General features: G+C 57.6%; 2 protein-coding genes across 15 annotated transcripts in view; both read left to right on the forward strand.

The window, feature by feature from the left end:
- The first annotated feature begins 580 nt into the window (after window positions 1-580).
- On the forward strand, window positions 581-12900 carry ANKRD13D (ankyrin repeat domain 13D). Of its 9 annotated transcripts, none has more exons than XM_082409762.1 (15): window positions 587-1048; window positions 1623-1758; window positions 1871-2004; window positions 2879-2924; window positions 3007-3150; window positions 3401-3590; window positions 9407-9473; window positions 9875-9956; window positions 10155-10216; window positions 10324-10454; window positions 11406-11563; window positions 11653-11769; window positions 11855-12018; window positions 12098-12186; window positions 12454-12900. In XM_082409762.1, the coding sequence occupies exons 1-15, from the start codon at window positions 959-961 to the stop codon at window positions 12737-12739; spliced, it is 1896 nt and encodes a 631-aa protein (XP_082265888.1). In that variant the 5' UTR covers window positions 587-958; the 3' UTR covers window positions 12740-12900. The 9 variants fall into 9 exon arrangements, with proteins under 9 accessions (XP_082265893.1, XP_082265888.1, XP_082265890.1 ...); XM_082409764.1 differs by having other exon boundaries at window positions 590-1048; window positions 12152-12186; XM_082409765.1 differs by having other exon boundaries at window positions 592-1048; window positions 12532-12900.
- Window positions 12901-13892: 992 nt separating this feature from the next.
- Window positions 13893-19189, forward strand: part of SSH3 (slingshot protein phosphatase 3) — a 58305-nt gene continuing 53008 nt past the window's right edge. The window contains exons 1-11 of one of the 6 annotated variants that reach the window (XM_082409753.1): window positions 13893-14119; window positions 14673-14710; window positions 15290-15521; window positions 16479-16597; window positions 16677-16748; window positions 17109-17174; window positions 17261-17449; window positions 17538-17631; window positions 17797-18015; window positions 18098-18144; window positions 18839-18985. In XM_082409753.1, coding sequence (XP_082265879.1) covers window positions 14054-14119; window positions 14673-14710; window positions 15290-15521; window positions 16479-16597; window positions 16677-16748; window positions 17109-17174; window positions 17261-17449; window positions 17538-17631; window positions 17797-18015; window positions 18098-18144; window positions 18839-18985 — 1289 coding nt within the window. In that variant the 5' untranslated portion in view covers window positions 13893-14053. Of the gene's footprint in view, window positions 14120-14669; window positions 14711-15289; window positions 15522-16478; window positions 16598-16676; window positions 16749-17108; window positions 17175-17260; window positions 17450-17537; window positions 17632-17796; window positions 18016-18097; window positions 18145-18838; window positions 18986-19189 lie in introns of all 6 variants that reach the window. The other 5 variants (XR_014250068.1, XM_082409756.1, XM_082409755.1 and 2 more) reach the window with 5 other exon arrangements.

The following is a 19189-nucleotide window of genomic DNA, read 5'->3' on the forward strand; positions in this document are numbered from 1 at the left end:
GGATGAAAGCAGCCACTCACGGTGAACAGCCCTCCAGAAGATCTAGAGCTAGCCAGGCCTGCTCCCCCACCCCCCCGTACCCCCATTCCTGACTCCAGTGCACCCCCCACCCCAGGGCAAGGTCCAGCCCATGGTGTGCCACCAGCATACACTGGCCCAGGTCCCTGAGGAAGGTGCTTCAGGCTAAGCTGGTCAGCATTTAGGGGCATCTCAGAGGTGATGGGGAGGCAAGCCAGCACCTCGCATCCCACCCGCACACACAGGCCTGGTCGGTACCCGCGGAGTCTGGGGTAAGAAGACGGGGGCACAGACAGGGAACTGCCGGGCAAACGCGCGTAACCCAACAGCCACCGGACCGCGGCCCGCTGAGCACGCACGCGCACACCCGCGCGCACGTCCCGGGGACCCCGGCCCCGCCCCTCGCCGAACCGCCCAGTCTCCGGACTCCCTCCTTCCCCTTCCGGACCCGCCAGGATGGGTCTGCGCCGTGTCTGAGGCGCCCCCTGCAGGGCGCTGGCGGAGCTGCATCCAGGCCCCGCCCTCCGGAACGCCCTCCGCAGACCCTTCCCGGCTGAGACCCGGGCTGAGACCCGGGTCCTGGCTTCTGCCCTGGCGCACGTGGTCACCAGGGCTGCTGGGCAGCACCCCTCGCCCGCCCCCGGCGAGCGCCGGCCCGGCTGAGGTTTCCGTGGCGGCGAAGCAAGGGTGCGCCAGGCCCGACGCCCCGCCCCGCCTCGGCGCAGCCCCGCCCGCCGGGCCCGCCGAACCCGCCCTCCCCTCTGCCTGCGCCGCCGCTGCTGCCGCCACTGCCGCGGGGGCGCGGGGGCTGCGGTGGGCGCTGCTCCGGCTCGGCGCGGACGGGAGGCGAGGGGGCCGCGCCAGGCCCGAAGCCGAGGCGGAGCCGGGCCGCCCCCGCCGCGCCCGCCAGCCCGCTCGGGATGAGGCGCTGAGGCCCAGCATGGCAGGCCCGGGCCCCACCTTCCCGCTGCATCGGCTCGTCTGGGCGAACCGGCACCGCGAACTGGAGGCCGCGCTAAACAGCCGCCAGGTGAGGCCCATCGGGCGCCCGGGCCGTCCTCCTGGTCCCCTACCCAAATCTGTGGTCTGCATCGGGAGGCCGCCTGCCTGGCTCCCTCTCCCTGGCCCAGAAGAGAGGTCACCTGCCCCTCGATCTTGGGCTTCTGGCCTCGGCTCCCAGCACTGGGCCTTGCCCTGTCGGTCTCCCCGCTTCACACTGCATCCAGCCTCCGAACTCGCGCTGCACCACCCCTAAGCCAGGCTGAGAAAAGCAGCCCGGTCCTGATCCCCAAGTCAGTCCAAACTCTTGACATCGGCAGCTGCACCTCTACCTGACCAGGCCCTCCCCGCACCCCACCCCCGCCCCTGCCCACCACCACCGGGCCCCTAGCTCTGTCCCTCGCAGAGGGCAGGAGAGGTGGGCAGGCCCTTCCCACCTAACCCCTCTCCTCCTTTGCCACGACACTCAGGCCACCCTTTGCCATTTCCACCACCTGTGTGCTGTCCTTATTTCCTGCAGTGACTCCCAACCCTGTTCATCCCAGTGGCCTTCTTGCCTTGGCCTCTCCTTACTTGCCCTGTGCTGAGTGTCTCATCTTCCCCAGCACGACATTGAACAGGAAGACCCCCGGGGGCGCACCCCCCTGGAGCTGGCCGTGTCCCTGGGGAACCTGGAGTCCGTGAGAGTCCTCCTTCGACACAATGCCAACGTGGGCAAAGAGAGCTGCCAGGGCTGGGCAGGTACTGCAGAGGGCAAAGGGGCTCCCCTGAGGCTGGCAGCGGGGGGGTGGTGTGTGGGGGTGAATGGCCAGGCCTGGAGCCATCTAGAGAGCAGCTCCCCTCAGCAGCCCAGTGCCCCCAGTCCTGCAGGAGGCAGTCAGCACTGGGGACCCTGAGATGGTGCAGCTGGTACTCCAGTATCGGGACTACCAGAGGGCCACGCAGAGGCTGGCTGGCATTCCGGAATTGCTCAACAAACTCCGCCAGGTACAGCAGGACGTAGAGGTGTGGCCAGTAAGGGGGGGGGGGGTGTGGGGCGCCATGGAGGGGACCATGACAGACTATGTGGGGTAACCCTGCCGGGCCTGGCCTTGGAAGGGCACCCAGCCTGTGCAGCATGCTTTCCTGACACTGTCAGTGACGTCCCTCTCTCCTGACCCCAGCCCAGGGTCATGTAGGAATGAGAAGCAACCGGGCCCACATGGATGAGAGTGGGCCCTTTGGGGAGAAAGCCTTTTGTCAGCATAGAGGGTCCTCTGGTGCTAGAAATCTCAACAGAGCTTTAGATCATGGGTCTCCTGGTTAACGCAGATTTCCTGGAAGGAGGAGTTCATCCAACTTAGCGGATGCGGCCTGGACTCCTGTCCACCCTTCTCAAAGCACACAGTGGGTGGGCAGGGGGGCCCCCACTGGGAGAGCACACTACCTTGTGCCCTCCACCCCAGGGGCAGGCCCCCAGGGGGTGATTGTGCCCCCTTTGCAGATGAGGACTCTGGGATCCAGAGGGGGCAGAAGCTCCCCCAGGGACCCCCAGCGGGCTAGTGGCCAGGTTGAGCCTGGCCCCAAGCTTGCAGACGCTTATAGCCTGATGACTTGCAGACCTTTCAGGCCCCACTTGGCCCACCCTTTCCTGGGTGGGGTTTGGCTGGGTTGGGGGCAAAGCTGGACCACGGCGGCACATCGCGCCTCGCTGAGGGAATTCCCTGGTTGGCACTCTGTGCTTCCACTGTGGGGGGCTGGGTTTGATCCCTGGTTGGGGAAGGGCTGGGCTCCCAGAAGGGGGCCTGTGGACAAGGGGCTTCCCAGGCCCGCTGGGCCCCACTGCAGGCAGGGCCCTGATCGGCGCTCTGGTCTATCTCAGGCCCCCGATTTCTACGTGGAGATGAAGTGGGAGTTCACCAGCTGGGGTGAGTGGGGACCTCTTGGCTCTCAGGGGCCTGGGCTGGGGCCGTTGGGAAAGAACCTCGGTGACCTCTGTGCCTCCTGCAGTGCCCCTCATGTCCAAGATGTGCCCGAGTGACGTGTATCGCGTGTGGAAGCGGGGTGAGAACCTGCGGGTGGACACCAGCCTCCTGGGCTTTGAGCACATGACCTGGCAGCGCGGCCGGAGGAGCTTCATCTTCAAGGGCCAGGGTGAGCTCTGGGGGGCTCCCCGCAGGCACACAGCAGACCAGCGCCCCCAGGTTCTCCCGTGGCTTGTGAGGACAGTGCTGTCCTCTGTCTCTATCTCCAGATGTGGAAATGGAGGCGGGGGTGGAGGGCGTCCAGAGGCTGAGGCCACACCCCATAGCAGGAGGCGGCTGAGGGCAGCACGATAGCCCTCTGGCCACTGTCTGGGCCTGGCACTTATCTGTCCCCCTCACACCCCCACGCCGGCTGGCAGAGGCGGGAGCCTTGGTGATGGAAGTTGACCACGACCGGCAGCTGGTGCACACGGAGACACTGGGGCTCACGCTGCACGAGCCTGAAGCGCTGCTGGCCACCATGCGGCCCAGTGAGGAGCATGTGGCCAGTCGCCTCACCTCTCCCATCGTCTCCACCCACCTGGACACTCGCAATGTGGCCTTCGAGAGGTTAGTTGGGGCCTGGCCACACCGTGGGCAGTGCCCTCGAGCCTCTAGTTCAGGCTTTTGGGAGGCTGAGCCCCTCGCAGAGGCTGCTGGGGAGGGGGAGGGGGTTCCTGCAGGCCCAGTGTCTCTTCTGGACCACCTGCTGGTCCTGGGTCCTGTGGCACCTTCCAGCTCCTGCACGCCTGTCTGTACTGGCAGCTGTCTCCCTGGGAGGAGGCTGGGTCAGGGAGTCCCCAGTTTCCTGACTTCTGACCTCACGTGTTTTCCCATAAAAACAAGGATTGAGGCTGCCGTGCAGGGCAGCTGATTGCAGCAGCGCCGGCTTCTCAGCGGTGCAGCTGCGTCTGGGCCAGAGTCCTTTGTGGGTAGCCTAGGAGCCCACCCTTCCGGCAGGGTGTTATTTCTCTGACAACATGTGCCCCAGTTCCAATAACAGACTTCAGAAACACTTTTTTTTTAAAAACAGCTTTCTTGAGATATAATTTTGTATACTGTACCGTCCACCTATTTAAAGTATGCAATTCAGTGGTTTTTAGTATTTTCACAGATATGTAACCGGTACCACCGTCCAATTTTAGAACATTTTCGTCACCTCAGAAAGAAACCCTGTACCCTTTAACAATCATCTCCCAATCAACTCCCTTTAACAATCAACAATCCCCTACCCCCCAGCTAATCTACTTTCTGTCTCTATAGGCTTTCCTGTTCTGGATTTTTATATGAATAGAATAATACAATATGTGTGGTCTTTTGTGACTGGCCTCTTCTGCTTAGCGTAATGTTTTCAAGGTTCATCCAAGTTGTAGCATGTAACTGCTGCGTTCCTTTTTATGGCCAGGTTCGTTGCACGAGTATCCCACATTTTGTTTATTCATTCGTCCATTGACGGACATAAGGATTATTTCCACCTTTTGACTGTTGACTATTTGACTATGAAGAATGCTGCTCTGAACATTAGTGTACAAGTTTTAGTGTGGACATACGTTTTCTTTCTCTTGGGTGTTTACCTGCGAGTGGAATTGCTAGGTCCTGTGGTGACATGTGGTAATTAAACACAGATGTTTAATTGTTTGAAGAGCTGCCAGACTACCAAAGGGGCTGCAGCATTTTACATTCCCATCAGCGGTATATAAGGGTTCTAATTTCTCCACATCCTCACCAACCTTACCGCTCATTTATTTATTTATTTTGGGGTTATAACCATCCTAGCAGGTGTGAAGTGGTATTCATTGTGGTTTTGATTTACATTTCCTTAATGACTAATGATGTTGAGCATCTTTTCATGTGCTTATTGGCCATTTGTATATCTTCTTTGGAGAAGTGTCTATTCAGATCCTTTGCCCATTTTATCTTTTTTTTTAAATTAATTAAATTAATTTGGCTGCACTGGGTCTTTGTTGCTGCCCACGGGCCCCCTGCAGCCGCGGCGAGTGTGGGCCACTCTTCACCACGGCACGCGGGCTTATCATTGCGGCGGCTTCTCTTGCTGCGGAGCACGGGCTCTAGGTGCACGCTGAGGGCCGTGGCCCACAGGCCCAGTAGTCGCAGCTCGCGGGCTCCAGAGCGCAGACTCAGTAGTTGTGGCGCACGGGATAAGCTGCTCCGCGGCATGTGGGATCCTCCCGGACCAGGGATCAAACCCGTGTCCCCCGCATTGGCAGGCGGATTCCCAACCACTGCACCACCAGGGAAGTCCCCCTTTGCCCATTTTAAAAGTTGGGTTATCTTTTTATTATTGAGTTACAAGAGTTCTTTGTATGTTCTAGGTAGAAATCCCTTATCAGCTACATGATTTGCAAATATTTTCTCCCATTCTGTGGGTTGTCTTTTCACTTTCTTGATGGTGTCCTTTGAAGCACAAAAGTTTTTAATTTTCATGAAGTCCAGTTTATCTATTTTTCCTTTTGTTGCTCGTGCTTTTAGTGTCGTATCTAACAATACTTTGCCAAATCCAAAGTCATGAAGATTTTCCCCTATGTTTTGTTCTGAAAGTTTTGTAGTTTTAGTTCTTACACTGAGCTCTTTGATTTATTTTGAGTTAATATTTGTATATGGTGGGAGGTAAGGATTCAACTTCATTCTTTTGCATGTGACTATCCACTTGTTCCAGCACTGTTTGTTAAAAAGACTATTAATTCCCATTGAACTGTCTTGGCACCCTTGTGGAAAAATCAGTTGACCAGAGATGTATGGGTTTATTTCTAGACTCTCAGTTCTATTCCACTGATCTGTATGACTCTCTTTGTGCACTGTCTTAATCACATGTTGCTTTGTAGTAAGTTTTTGATATCGGAAAGTATTAAGTCTTCCGACTTTGTTCTTCTTTCTCAGGATTATTTTACGTATTCTGGGTGGGTCCCTTGAAATTTCATATGAATTCCAGATTCAGCTTGTCAATTTCTACAAAGAATTCAGGTGGGATTCTGATAGTGTTTGTGTTGAATCTGTAAAACAGTTTGGGGAGTATTGCCATTTTAATAATGGTAAGTCTTCTGCCACGAACGTTGGATATTTTTCCGTTTTAGATCTTTAATTTTTTTTCAGTGATGTTTTGTAGTTTTCAGAGTATAAGTTTTACACTTACAGTAAATAAATTTATTCTAAGTATTTTATTCTTTTTGATGCTATTATAAATTGAATTGTTTTCTTGATTACATTTTTGAACTGTTCATTGCAAATCTATAAAAATACAATTGATTTTTATATATTGATCTTACATCCTGCGATCTTGTCAAACTCATTTTTTAGTTCTAATGGGTTTTTAGTGGATTTCTCATATTTTTTATATGTAAGATCATGTCATCTGTTAATAGTTTTACTTCTTCCTTTCTAATCCGAATGCCTTTTCTTTCTTTTTTTTTTTTTTTTTGTCTAAATGCTTTGTCTGGAACCTCCAGTAGAATGTTGAATAGGAGTGGCAAGGACAGACATCTCTATCTTGTTTCTGATAAAGAAACAAGGGGGAAAGCATTCAGTCTTTCATCATTAAGTGTGACATTAGTTGTGGGTATGCTTTATCAGGCTGAGGAAGTTGCCTTCTGTTCCTAGTTTGTTGAGTGTTTTTATCGTGAAAGGGTTTGGGTTTTGTCAAATGCTTTTTCTTTGTCTATCGATATGATCATGTGACTTTTATTTTTATTCTATTGATATGTGTTGCGCTCAGTTAATTTTCAGATGTTGAACCAACCCCGTATCCCTGGGATGAATTTCACTTTGTCGTGGTGTATAGTTCTTTTCATATCTTGCTAGATTTGGTCGGCTACTATTTTGTGTCCATATTCCTAAGAGGTAATGGTTTATAGTTTTCTTGTAATGTCTTTGCCTGGTTTTAGTATCTGGGCAATGCCTCATTGAATGAGTTAGGCAGTGTCACCTCCTTGTCTATTTTTTTGCAAGAGTTTGTGAATAATTGGTATTAATTCTTCTTTAAAAGTTTGGTGGGATTCTTTGGTGAAGCCCTCTGGGCCTGGACTTTTCTTTGTGGGTTCTTTTTGGTTTGTTTTTGTTTTTACTGCTTCAGTCCCTTTACTTGTTACAAGTCTGTTAGATTATCTACTTCTTCTTTAGTTAGTATTGGTAGTTTATGGCTCTCTAGGATTTGTTTACTTCATCTAAATTATCTAATTTGTTGGGGTACAATTGTTCATCATATTCTTTTATTTATAATCCTTTTTATTTCTGTAATGTCAGTAATAATGCCCCCTCTTTCATTTCTGATTCTGGTAGTTTGAGTCTTCCCTCTTTGTCAATTCCATTGATCTTTTCAAAGAACCAGCTTTTGGTTGAATTGATTTTCTCTTTTGTTTTTCTATTCTCCATTTCATTAATTTTCACTCTAATATTTATTATTGCCTTCCTTCTGCTTGCTGTGGGTTTAGTTTGCTCTTTTCCCAGTGTCTTAATATGGAAGGTTAGCTTATTGATTTAAGATCTTCTTTCTTTTTTTTTTTTTTAATTAATTAATTAATTAATTTATTTATTCATAGCTGTGTTGGGTCTTTGTTGCTGCGCGCGGGCTTTCTCTAGTTGTGGCGAGCAGGGGCTTCTCATTGCGGTGGCTTCTCTTGCTGCGGAGCACAGGCTCTAGGCGCGGGACTTCAGTAGTTGCAGCACATGGGCTCAGTAGTTGTGGCTTGCAGGCTCTAGAGCGCAGGCTCAGTAGTTGCGGCTTGCAGGCTCTAGAGCGCAGGCTCAGTAGTTGTGGCACACGGGCTTAGTTGCTCCGTGGCACGTGGGATCTTCCCGGACCAGGGATCGAACCCGTGTCCCCTGCATTGGCAGGCGGATTCTTAACCACTGCACCACCAGGGAAGCCCAAGATCTTCTTTCTTAATATAGTTATTTACAGCTATAAGTTTCCCTCTAAACATTGCTTTAGTTGTGTCCCGTAAGTTTTGGTATGTTGTATCTTCGTTTCCATTCATCTCAAAGTATTTTCTGATTTTGCTTTTGATTTATTCTTTGATCCATTGGTTATTTAGGAGTATGTTGTTTACTCTTCCCATATTCATGAATTTCCCAAGTCATCTTTTTTCTGTTACTGATTCTGATTTCACTCAGTGTTTTTTTTTTTAATTAAGGTTGCTTTTTGGTGTTGTTGTTATTTATTTATTTTATTTATTTATTTTTAGTCTTGTTGTGTCTTCGCTGCTGCGCTCGGGCCCTCTCTAGTTGCGGTGAGCAGGGGCCGTTCCTCGCTGCAGTGAGCGGGCTTCTCATTGCGGTGGCTTCTCTTGTTGCTGAGCACGGGCTCCAGGCATGCAGGCCTCAGTAGTTGTGGCACGTGGGCTCAGTAGTTGTGGCTCGCGGGTCCAGATGCTCTGCGGCACGTGGGATCCTCCCAGACCAGGGCTTGAACCCATGTCCCCTGCAGTGGCAGGCGGATTCCCAACCACTGCGCCACCAGGGAAGCCCTCATTCAGTTGTGATTGGAGAACACACTGTGTATGATTTCTGTCCTTTCAGTTGTATTGAGGTTTCTTTTATGGCCGAGCCTACGGTCTATCCTGAAGAATGTTTCACATGCCCTTGAGCAGAATATGTATTCTGTTGTTGTTGGGTGGAGTGATCTAAGGACGTCCATCAGGTCTAGTTCATAGTGTGTTCAAGTCTTCTGTTTCCTTGTTGATCTTCTGTCTACTTGTTCTATCCATTATTGAAAGTGGTGTACTGAAGTCTCCAACTATTATTGTTGAATCAGACATACTTTTATTTTTAAATTTTTATTATGGAAAATTTCAAGCACATATGAAAGAACAGAGACTAGTATAATGTTCTCATCACCCAACTTCAGCATTTATCAACATTTTGCCCATCTTTTTAAAAAAATTTTTTGGCCACGCCGCATGGCTTGTGGGATCTTAGTTCCCCAACCAGGGATCGAACCCGGGCTCTCAGCAGTGAAAGCGCTGAGTCCTAATCACTTGACCGCCAGGGAGTTCCCAGCATTTTGCCAATCTTGTTGAATCTACCCTTCCTCACTTTTTTCCTGTTTTCTTTTTCCCCCAACTATTTTAAAGCACATCCCAGATGTTGTATCATTTCAATAGTAAATGCTTCTGCGTGTGACTCTAACAGATAAGGATGTTTTTAAACCAAGCCCCAACGCCATTATCACACGTAGCAAAAATTAATAATTCCCCAGTACTTTCTAGTTCTCAGTCCTCTGTTCATTTGTCCCCAGCTGTCCAGGCAGCCTCTTCAAGGCCCCTGTGTATTTCACAGCAGGAAGGCTAATTGGAGGGGGTCTTTGGAAGGGACGACTTTGGCCAGAGTTGGGGGGTGTGGGTCCTCATGAGCTCCTGTTTGGTCTGTTTCAGGAACAAATGTGGTATCTGGGGCTGGCGGTCTGAGAAGATGGAAACCGTTAGCGGCTACGAGGCCAAGGCAGGAGAGGCTAGTGGTGGGAGCTGGGGTAGGAGACGAGGCCCAGGAGCTCTGCCCCTTCTCCGCATCCACCCTGTGTGGAGGGAGAGACCCAGCAGCCCGTGGGCTCCGGATGCCCTGTGTGGCCATGGGAACTCAGTGGGGCCCGAGTGCCCAGCCCCTGCTGAGCACGCAGGGGTTACCCACAGCACGGGCCCACACCCGGATCACTGAGATGAAGCCAGGAGCATTTTACCCTCATTAGTGACTCCCCGGGGTTCAGACCCCATCCCCTCCACTGTGGGGAGCGGGATCCTGTCTGTCCCTGGGGACAGGAGGACTTGGGTCCTGTGCTGGTGAGGCTGAGTGTGGGGAGCAGGCTCTGAGCCCCCAGCTCCCCCTGTGTCCCCCCTGCTCCCCAGGTGTACAGCGCCACCAATGTGGAGCTGGTGACACGCACACGCACGGAGCACCTCTCCGATCAGGACAAGTCGAGGAGCAAAGGTAAACCCAGGTGCGCCTGCCTGCTGCCCAGTCACACCGTACGGGGTGGTCACCCTGGTCTGGGGTCAGGGCTAGAGTATCTGGAACCAGCTGGAAGGCTTCCACCACAGGGGAGGCTCCCAGGGTGGAGAGGAGGTGTGGGCAGTCTGGGGGGCAGTGGCCCCAGGTCCCCTCATGGGCTCCACCCCTTCTCCTTAGGGGGGAAGACTCCATTCCAGTCCTTCCTGGGGATGGCCCAGCAGCACTCCTCCCACAATGGGGTGAGCCGGGGCTGGGGGGCGGGGGCTGGGGGCCGACTAGCAGGGCCCACTGGGCGGGGCCGGGCCGGCGCCTCCCGAGCGCTAAGCCTGTTCCCGGGGCCACCCAGGCTCCTGTGCAGCAGGCAGCCAGCCCCACAAACCCCACCGCCATTTCCCCCGACGAGTACTTTGACCCCAACTTCAGCCTGGAGTCGAGGAACATCGGCCGCCCCATTGAGATGTCCAGCAAAGTACAGAGGTGAGGTCTGGGGGCTGGCGGGGGGCTTCCCTCTGGGCCAGGGGCCCCTGCCTGGTGCCCCCGAGCCCTTGCAGACCCTGTCACACACAGGGCCCCCTGGAGTGGGGGACTCACTCACCCAGCTGGCTGCCTTCTCGACTTCACTCTCTGGGGGCCGGGGCCAGGTCTGCTTTAGCCATGGTCCTTGGCACCCAGCTCGGGGCTTGGCTCAGAGGACTGGTCGCTCTTCTTGGTGAACGAATGAATGGGCAGCACCACCCACGTATGGTTTTCTGTTCAACTGAACGAGCACCTGCTGGGGGTCAGCTTGTGGCAGACAGGAAGGGCACGCGGCTCTAACACCTCCTGGTTTCGTGGCCCAAGGAATCACCTTCCCCTCTGAGAGTCTAGTCTCCCCCTCAGTAAAATGAGAACAGTTGCCTTTGGCCACCTGCTTACAAGGGTGCTGTGAGGCTCTGATGAGCCGTGACTTCTAGCGCGTCTGGTGGGCCCAGCACTGTGCCAGAAACCTCACGTGGACTCCCTCCGCCACGCAGCGGCGGGGTTGGGATGCGACCCCAGCAGTGCGGTCCTGAACTGTCGGGCTGTGCTGGACCCCAGAGTACGGCGAAGTGCGACGTGCTGGCTGGCTGTGGGCCGAGGAGGACGACAGGGCCGTGGACGAGGCAGGACTGAAGCCAGGAGCTCAGCCCTGCCCTCCTCATCCAGGAGAGCTGAGCTGGCACAAAGCACCCGGGGCCCAGCCTGAGCCCAGGGCCTGGGGGCAGCTCAGGCTCTGGGGCCAGAAGGACATAAGCTCCTGGGGGAGGCAGGCAGGAGCAGCTGAGCAGAGAAGAGGGTCCACCAGGCCAGGTGGAGAGCAGGAGTAGAGGCAGATGTCCAGAGTAGGTGGGCCTTAGCAGAGGGGCCACCAGAGGTTCCTTGACCCATGTCCTGCGGTTGGCCGGGCAGGTTCAAGGCAACACTGTGGCTGAGCGAGGAGCACCCGCTCTCCCTGGGTGACCAGGTGATGCCCATCATCGACCTGATGGCCATCAGCAACGCTCACTTTGCCAAGCTGCGCGACTTCATCAACCTGCGCCTCCCGCCCGGCTTCCCGGTCAAGATTGGTGAGAGGGTGGGCCGGGCGGCAGGAGGGCCCCAGGAGTGGGGTGGGCACGGGCTGCAGGGCTGGCTCAGGCTCGACGTCTCCTCACAGAGATCCCCCTTTTCCACGTGCTCAACGCCCGCATCACCTTCAGCAACCTGTGTGGCTGTGACGAGCCCCTGAGCTCGGTGTGGGTGCCAGCGCCTGGCTCTGCCATCGCAGCTTCAGGTACCGCCGTGGGCGGGCGCGGGGCTGTGAGGTTCGCTGGTCTCTGCGCACCAGGGGCTGAGCACGACCCCTCTGCCGCACCCAGCGAGCCCCTTCCCCTGTGAGGTGGACCCCGCCGTGTTTGAGGTGCCCGACGGGTACAGCGTGCTGGGCGCAGAGCGTAGCGAGCCCCTTCGCGACGAGGACGACGACCTGCTGCAGTTTGCCATCCAGCAGAGCCTGCTGGAGGCGGGCACAGAGGCGGAGCAGGTGGGGTGCGGGCAGGAGCTGGGCCCCGGGCGTGGGCAGGGGTGGCAGAGGTGACAGCTCTGGGCTCTGGCTGCTGCAGGTGACTGTCTGGGAAGCCCTGACCAACACCCGGCCTGGTGCCCACCTTCCCCAGGTCACGGCTTACGAGGAGCAGCTTCAGCTGGAGCGGTGAGGCCCTCCAGGACCTGCCAGGTCCATGTCTCAGCCCTGCCCTGCCTCGAGGACCCTGCCGGCCGGGGGGTTCTTGGCTGGTGGGGTTAAGTAGCAGGGAGGTGCTGGCCCCAGGACCCCACATCCTCTTTGAGGCCACCCTCCATCTTCCGTGCTGCCCACCAGCGAGGGCGGCGTGAGGGATGGGGAGACGGGGCCCGGCCTTGTCTCTGCTCTCCGGTCTTCGGGTCCCAGCCTCCCTGTCCTTATCTTCGGCCTCCACAGCCATGTCCCAGCCCTTGGCCTCCTCCCCAGCCTTAGCGCTCACGGGTCTGCTCTCCCCTCCCATGCCTCGCCTGGAAGGGCCCTCCAGGAGAGCCTGCAGATGTCCATAGAGCCCGGGGGTCCGGGATCCCCTCACGGGACGCCCCCGGCCCCCCCGAGCTTTGAGGAGCAGCTTCGCCTGGCCCTGGAGCTGTCCTCGCGGGAGGAGGAGGAGCGGGAGCGGCGGGGGCGGCAGGAGGAGGAGGACTTCCAGCGCGTCCTGCAGCTCTCGCTCACGGAGCACTGAGCCCCCGGCCCTCGGGGGGCCGGCCCGGCCGGGGCTGCGCCTCCACCCACTTTTGTAACTTATTTATTTATAAACACTCTGCTGCGGAGCTTGGGGCCTGGAGCCCTGGGGGTGGGCTTGCATTGGAGACAGAGATGGAAATAAAGAGACCCTCAGCAGCAGGCTTGCTCCGCTCATTGTGGTGGGGGGGAGTGCTGGGGGGCACCGAGGGGAGACGCTGTGGGCAGTGGCCTTAGACTTGGGTTTGAAATCTTGACCGTGGTCCCCTTAGCCTCTCTGAGCCTCAGTTTCCTCAGCTGTAAACGAGACCACCTCCCACCCCCAGGGCTTCTGGGAGGGTAAAATGAGCCAACAGGTGTCAGGTGCCCTAGTAGGTGCTCCGTGAACGTCAGTTCCCCCAAGCCCTGTCCCACCTACTGGAGACCCCGGTTCTTCCGGCCACACAGCCTGGCTTTACGGGAACCCACCCCTGCTCGTGTCAGGGACGGGGAGAGGCTGGTTCTCCAGACCCTGCCAGGTCAGAGGAGGCCCTGCACCCCAGGCCTGGGTTCCTGACCTGACTCCGGCAGGTTCTACTGCAGTGACGTTAGACAAGTCACTTCCCTCTGCCACCGCCGTGAACCTGCTCAGCCCTGCCCTGCTCACCTCCGAGGTGGCCCTGAGAACCTGCTGTGAGCCTCATGGGTTAGTTCTAAACCCACCCTGATATCCCCTGAAGCTTCGAGTGTCTCTCGGTGATTCATGCTGAGTGGAAGCGCCAGGGCCGACCGGCAGGGAGAAAGAAGTTTGAGATGCTCCCCACTGAAGACCCACGGTTTCTGGTCCTCTCCAAGCCCCGGGTCCTCAGTCCTTCCTCCCTAGGTCCCATCTCGGCTGGTAGCAGAACGGTTGAGGCCCAGAGCACAGCTCAGGTGACCTAACTGGGCGGAGCAGGGAGGACAGGGGCAGGGGCGCCTCCTGTGAGGAGGGACCGAACCCTGAACCCAACGTAGGCTGCCCCTTCCCGCTCCTTCCCGCTGCCGCCGCCGCCGTTGCCGGGCTCCGCACCTGCGCCCCGCCCCCAACGTGTTTCGGGGGGCGGGGACGAGGCGGACCGAACCTGTGGAGACGCGAAGGGAGGGGCGGTGGCCACCGCTTGCGGGCTCCTGAGGCCGGGCTGGACGGGTGTCTGGCCCTTTAAGGTCCGCCCTCGAGGAGGTGCCAGGCCCTGGTGGCTCCGGACTTTCCTTCCTGGTCCTGCGGGGCAGGGACTGTCCGTGGGGCTGCGGGAGGGTGCAGTGGCCCTGCCGGCCAAGGTGCCCCCGGCCTGGTTCCATGGCCCTGGTCACAGTAAGCCGCTCGCCCCCGGCCGGCGGCCACTCCACGCCTGTGGGGCCCACGGTGAGTCTGGCTTTGCTGTGGTCCTGCCCACGCAGCTGGCTGCCACTTGGGCCTGGGGGAGTGCTTGCTGTCTACGGGCAGCCTCCCCTGAAGCCTGGGGGTGTGCGGAGGGGGACTTCAAGTCTCAGGCTGGGGTGGGGAGGGGTTGGGGGGAATCTTGAGGCAATCAGGAACTCGGACCAAGGCGAGATCCGGAGCCGTGACCGCCTGCGGAGGCCCTACCCCGCTCTGGGCCCAGATGGGGGCCAAAGCCTCAGGCGTCTCCAGCCGCGGCCGGCCGTCCCCCCCCCGCGCCCCCCCCCTCCGCCCCCTTACCTCCGGCCTCTGGACCTGAACCCGGGCCCGGGCTCCCCCAGTGCCTCCATGTGGAGAGAGAACTGGAGCGCGAAGGGGATCTGACCCCCTTTCTGGTTCCATTGCCCACTGCGGGGGTGGGCGGTGTGCGCGGAGGGGGTGCGATCCCTCCAATGTCCACCACAGCAGCCCTGAGACAGGGGAGAGGAGAATCCTTCCCTGCCACTTCACTCTGCCCTGGGGGCTGCTTTCTCAGCAGGACCAGGTGTCCCAGCGCAGAAGCCGGCTCCAGCGAAGGTGAGCACCTCTTCCCAACACACGCACCTCCGTCCAGCCGCCAGCCTTGGCCACCGCCATCCTGGAGGACTTGCAGCCAAAGCCCACTATGTACTATGTGGGGCAGTGTTGCTAGTAGGCACAGCTGGTGGGCACAGCTGGCTGCCTTTGCTTTCATCTTCCCCCTGGTCAGTTGGAGCTCCTTCACCCGCTGTCCTGGACCTGGCTCTGGCCAGTGGTCACGAGCCAGTAGGCAGCATGGGACGGCAGGGCCTGAGGACTCCTGAGTCCCCACCAGGTTCACAGTATCTACTGAGTTAGGCAGGTGGGAAGGAAAAGGAAGCAACCTCCACCCCTCCTCAGACAAGAATAGGTGGGCTGGAGGCTTGAGAGCCTCCAAGGCAGTGCTTCCCAAAGTGTTGGGGCAGCATTACCCGGGAACTGGTTAGAAATGCACATTCTCAGGCCTCCACTCCAGGCCCACTGAGTCTCTGGGGATGGGGCCCAACACCTGTTTTAACAAACCCTCCAGGTGATTCTGACACACCCCTGTCCTAAGGGTTACGATGGGCCGTAATGGTTTCCCTGCTCCCCTGCCAGGCAGAGCTTTGCAGTACTCCGCGGGGCTGTCCTGGGACTGCAGGATGGAGACGATGATGGAGATGCAGCCCAGGCCAGCTCTGAGCCAGTGGAGGAACCCCCTGGGGAGGAGCAGCCCCACGGGGACCAGACAGACGACGGGCATGGGCCCCACAGTCCCAGGAAGCAGGAACAGAGTCAGCACCTGTGCCTCATGGTGGGGCTGCTACGGCCACAAGACGACATCCGCCTGGTGAGGGCCCCGTCCAGAGCCCTCTGGCCCTCTGAAAGGGCAGAGAGCCACTCCCCAGGTGGGAGGAGAGGGTGGAATGGGGCCAGTGTGTGTGTGTTTGGGGAGCAGTGGTGTGAGAGCAGGGGGCCCCCTGGGGAGCGTAGCGGTTACCCAAACCCCGATGACTCTGCTGTTTCAGCTAGAGTTGTCTTAACAGGGCGATCCGGTCATGTCTTCGGGTCTCTGGAGAGCTTGGAAAGGATGGGGAGGTTTGTCCGATGTGAGCCTGTAGGGTCAGATTAGGTCCAAGAGCTAGGAATTACCCAGAGCCGGGTTTCTGTTCAACCAGCACAAGACCTTCCTGACTATGTGAGTTGCCCACAAATGAACTGGTGCTCAGGGGGGCCTGCTGAACACCCACCGTGGGCTGGTGTGCTGGAGAGCCCCGTGCAGGAATGGGACACAAGCGGGAAAGTGAGGACCAGTTCCCAGATGCCTGTGGAACAATCTCACTGTCTGCAGCAAAATGGGAAAATCAAGATGCAGTCAGTTTTTTTCAGGCAGAATTAATTCCACAGACGCACCATCCTTTATTGTGAAACTGTGTCCTTAATACTTCTTTGGTGAAAAACATTCCTTGAATCAAATTATGGTAATGGCAAGTGGAAAGGTGTTTCTTAAACCTCCTTCCTAGGCAGAAAAAAAAAAGGGCAATCTGTCATGCCCATTCTCCCCTTTTTTTCACACACACCCTCTCTGAGAAAAATCTTTTTAAACATTTTATTGGACCATGAGGTCCCAAAGTTGGGAACCACTAGATTGTCACCACTGATCTGGTATCTGGGAAGAGAGGGATGGATGCGGAGGGAGCAGGTGGCAGGTCTGTTCTAGACCCGGATGTGTGTCAGGTGCGGGGCGGGGGAGCAGGGTCCTCTGGGCCACTGTGACCCCGCGCTTTTCCCTTCCCATCTTCCCCAGGCAGCCCAGCTGGAGGCGGCCCGGCCCGCCAGGCTCCGCTACCTGCTGGTAGTTTCCACAAGAGAACGTCTGAGCCAGGATGAGACAGTCCTTCTGGGTGTGGATTTCCCTGACAGCAGGTGGGAGCAGGGAGAGGAAGGGAGGAGGGCAAGGAAGTGAGATGCTGGGCGACAACAGCTTTCCCTCTGTCCCTGCCAGCTCCCCCAGCTGCACCCTAGGCCTGGTCTTGCCTCTCTGGAGTGACACCCAGGTGTACCTAGATGGAGACGGGTAAGAGGTGGCAACTGGAGGGAAGGGAAAGGAGAGGGGCCAGAGGGTGGAATAACTAAGTGTGATGTATTGGGGGGGGAGGGGTGCAGGGGTGTGGTGGGTACTGGGGAGCAACTGCAGAACTCTAGGCTGGGCCTACTCTCAGCTCCACTTGAGATTCACTGTGTGATCCTGGGCAAGTCACCTAACTGCTCTGGGCCTCAGCTGCCCTATATCTGGCAAACAGGGCTTATTTTGAAGTTTAGATGATGTGTATATATTTTGAGGACCAGCCTTACGAGGTGGCTAGTGGGTAGGCCTCTCAGGGGGCCCTGTCCCAGAGCCAGGAGCTGGGTTCCACCCCCACCTGGTCTCCCACAGGGGCTTCAGTGTGACATCTGGTGGGCAGAGTCGAATCTTCAAGCCAGTATGCATCCAGACCATGTGGTAAGGGGCTGGGTCTTGAAGAGGGCTCAGGGTCTGGGTAGGGGCAGCAGGGAGGACAGCGTGACCCAGCCTCTCCTCTGTCCCAGGGCCACGCTCCAGGTGTTGCACCAGGCATGTGAGGCGGCTCTGGGCAGTGGTCTTGTGCCAGGGGGCAGTGCCCTCGCCTGGGCCAGCCACTACCAGGACAGACTGAGCTCTGACCAGAGCTGCCTCAACGAGTGGATGGCCATGGCTGACCTGGAGTCTCTGCGGCCTCCCAGCATCGAGCCCGGCCGGTCAGTACAGGGAGGGGAGGAGTGGGGGGCGGGTTGTGCCATGGCAGAGCGGGGAAGGGGCCCCTGGACTGACGGGCTCGGTTCCCAGGACCTCGGGACAGGAGCAGATGGAGGAGGCGATCCGGGCTGAGCTGTGGGAGGTGTTGGACTCCAGTGACCTGGAGAGCATCACTTCCAAAGAGGTGGGCAGGGTGCCGGGGACCAGGGGGAGAGCTGGGCCCTGGTTGCGGGGGCCTCCGGCTGGGCCCCAGAGTGGTCCTCTCCTTGGAGCCTTCCCACTTTAGCTTTCCTCCTGTCTGAGCTGTTCCCACATGCCTGGCCTCAGCTTCTCTGCCTTGATGGGACAGAGTATTGTCCTCAGAGGCCCCAGAGGGAAGGCTGGGGCATCAGGAACCTTGCAAGGTGCTCCCAGCCTCTCCTCAGCCTCCTGCCTGCAGATCCGCCAGGCCCTGGAGCTGCGCCTGGGATGCCCTCTCCAACAGTACCGCGATTTCATCGACAACCAGATGCTGCTCCTAATGGCCCAGCAAGACCGGGCGTCCCTCATCTTCCCCCACCTCTACCTGGTGAGCTGCAGGCTGAGGGCTGGGAGATGGGGCCTGCTGCAGCTGGGGGAGAGGGCCAATGACGCTCTCTCCGTGTTCACAGGGCTCAGAGTGGAACGCAGCGAACCTGGAGGAGCTGCAGAGAAACAGGTAGGGTTTCGAGCCCTCCCAGGACTGTCCGCCCTCTGTCTTCCCCCGTGGGGAAACCTGGCCAGAAACCCCCAGAACCCTCTCAGCAGCAGCTAGCTCTGCTTCCAGCTCCGCCCCTGGGGCCGTTCCCCTCGCATGGGCTCAGGCGGGGACAGGGGAACAAGCTACCCTGCTGGTCTGCTGGCAGCTCTCTGGCCCCCTCTTCACCTCCCCCAGCTGGAAAGCAGAAAAGCCCCTCTTGGCCCGAGCACGTGTCTGGGAGGAGGGAGGGCCCCTCTCCCACGGGAGACCTGGCTGCCCGCTCCCATCAGTTCCTGTCACTTGTCCACCGCGGGCTTTCGGGAAACCTGCTGAGACCCTTGGCATCCAGCTGCTGCAGACCCACCCCGTCTCGGTTGAACTCAGAAGCCCTTCTCCAGCTGACTTCTGACAGTAACAGAAGGGCGTGTGTTGCAGGCCGCCCAGCAGCTACCTGGAAGCGGGGTGGGGACGGGGCGGGGGGACAGTACTCAAGTCCAGTGGGGTGAACCAATTTGCTCAAGGTCACCGTCATCTCCTCCTCCCACCGCAACTGTGCCGCCCCCACCGGACCCTCAGAACCAAGAAAACTAACACCCAGGGTCCGCCGGCTCCGCTGGCCAAGGGGCCTGGTGCCCGTGGCCACGTCAGCCCGGCCTTGTGCCCCGTGCTGCAGGGTGAGCCACATCTTGAACATGGCCCGCGAGATTGACAACTTCTACCCCGAGCGCTTCACCTACCACAACGTGCGCCTCTGGGATGAGGAGTCGGCCCAGCTGCTGTCCCACTGGAAGGAGACGCACTGCTTCGTGGAGGCTGCAAGGTCGGGCCGTCCCACCCCTCCGCCCACCCCATCCCCGCTTCCTGCCGTCCTGGGCCCGTGCCCTCCTCCTGCCTGCTCTGCCCTCGGCTTTTCTGGCCCTCAGGGTCCTTATCTCCTTTCCCTTCTGCTCTGGGCGATGAGCCCACCACCTACCTGCCTTTCCCCGACACTGACGGCACAGCAAGGGGGCGGGGGAGGGGAAGC

The sequence above is a fragment of the Balaenoptera physalus genome (assembly GCF_965194825.1).
Source record: "Balaenoptera physalus genome assembly, chromosome: 10".
In the NCBI taxonomy this organism is placed as follows: Eukaryota; Metazoa; Chordata; class Mammalia; order Artiodactyla; family Balaenopteridae; genus Balaenoptera; species Balaenoptera physalus.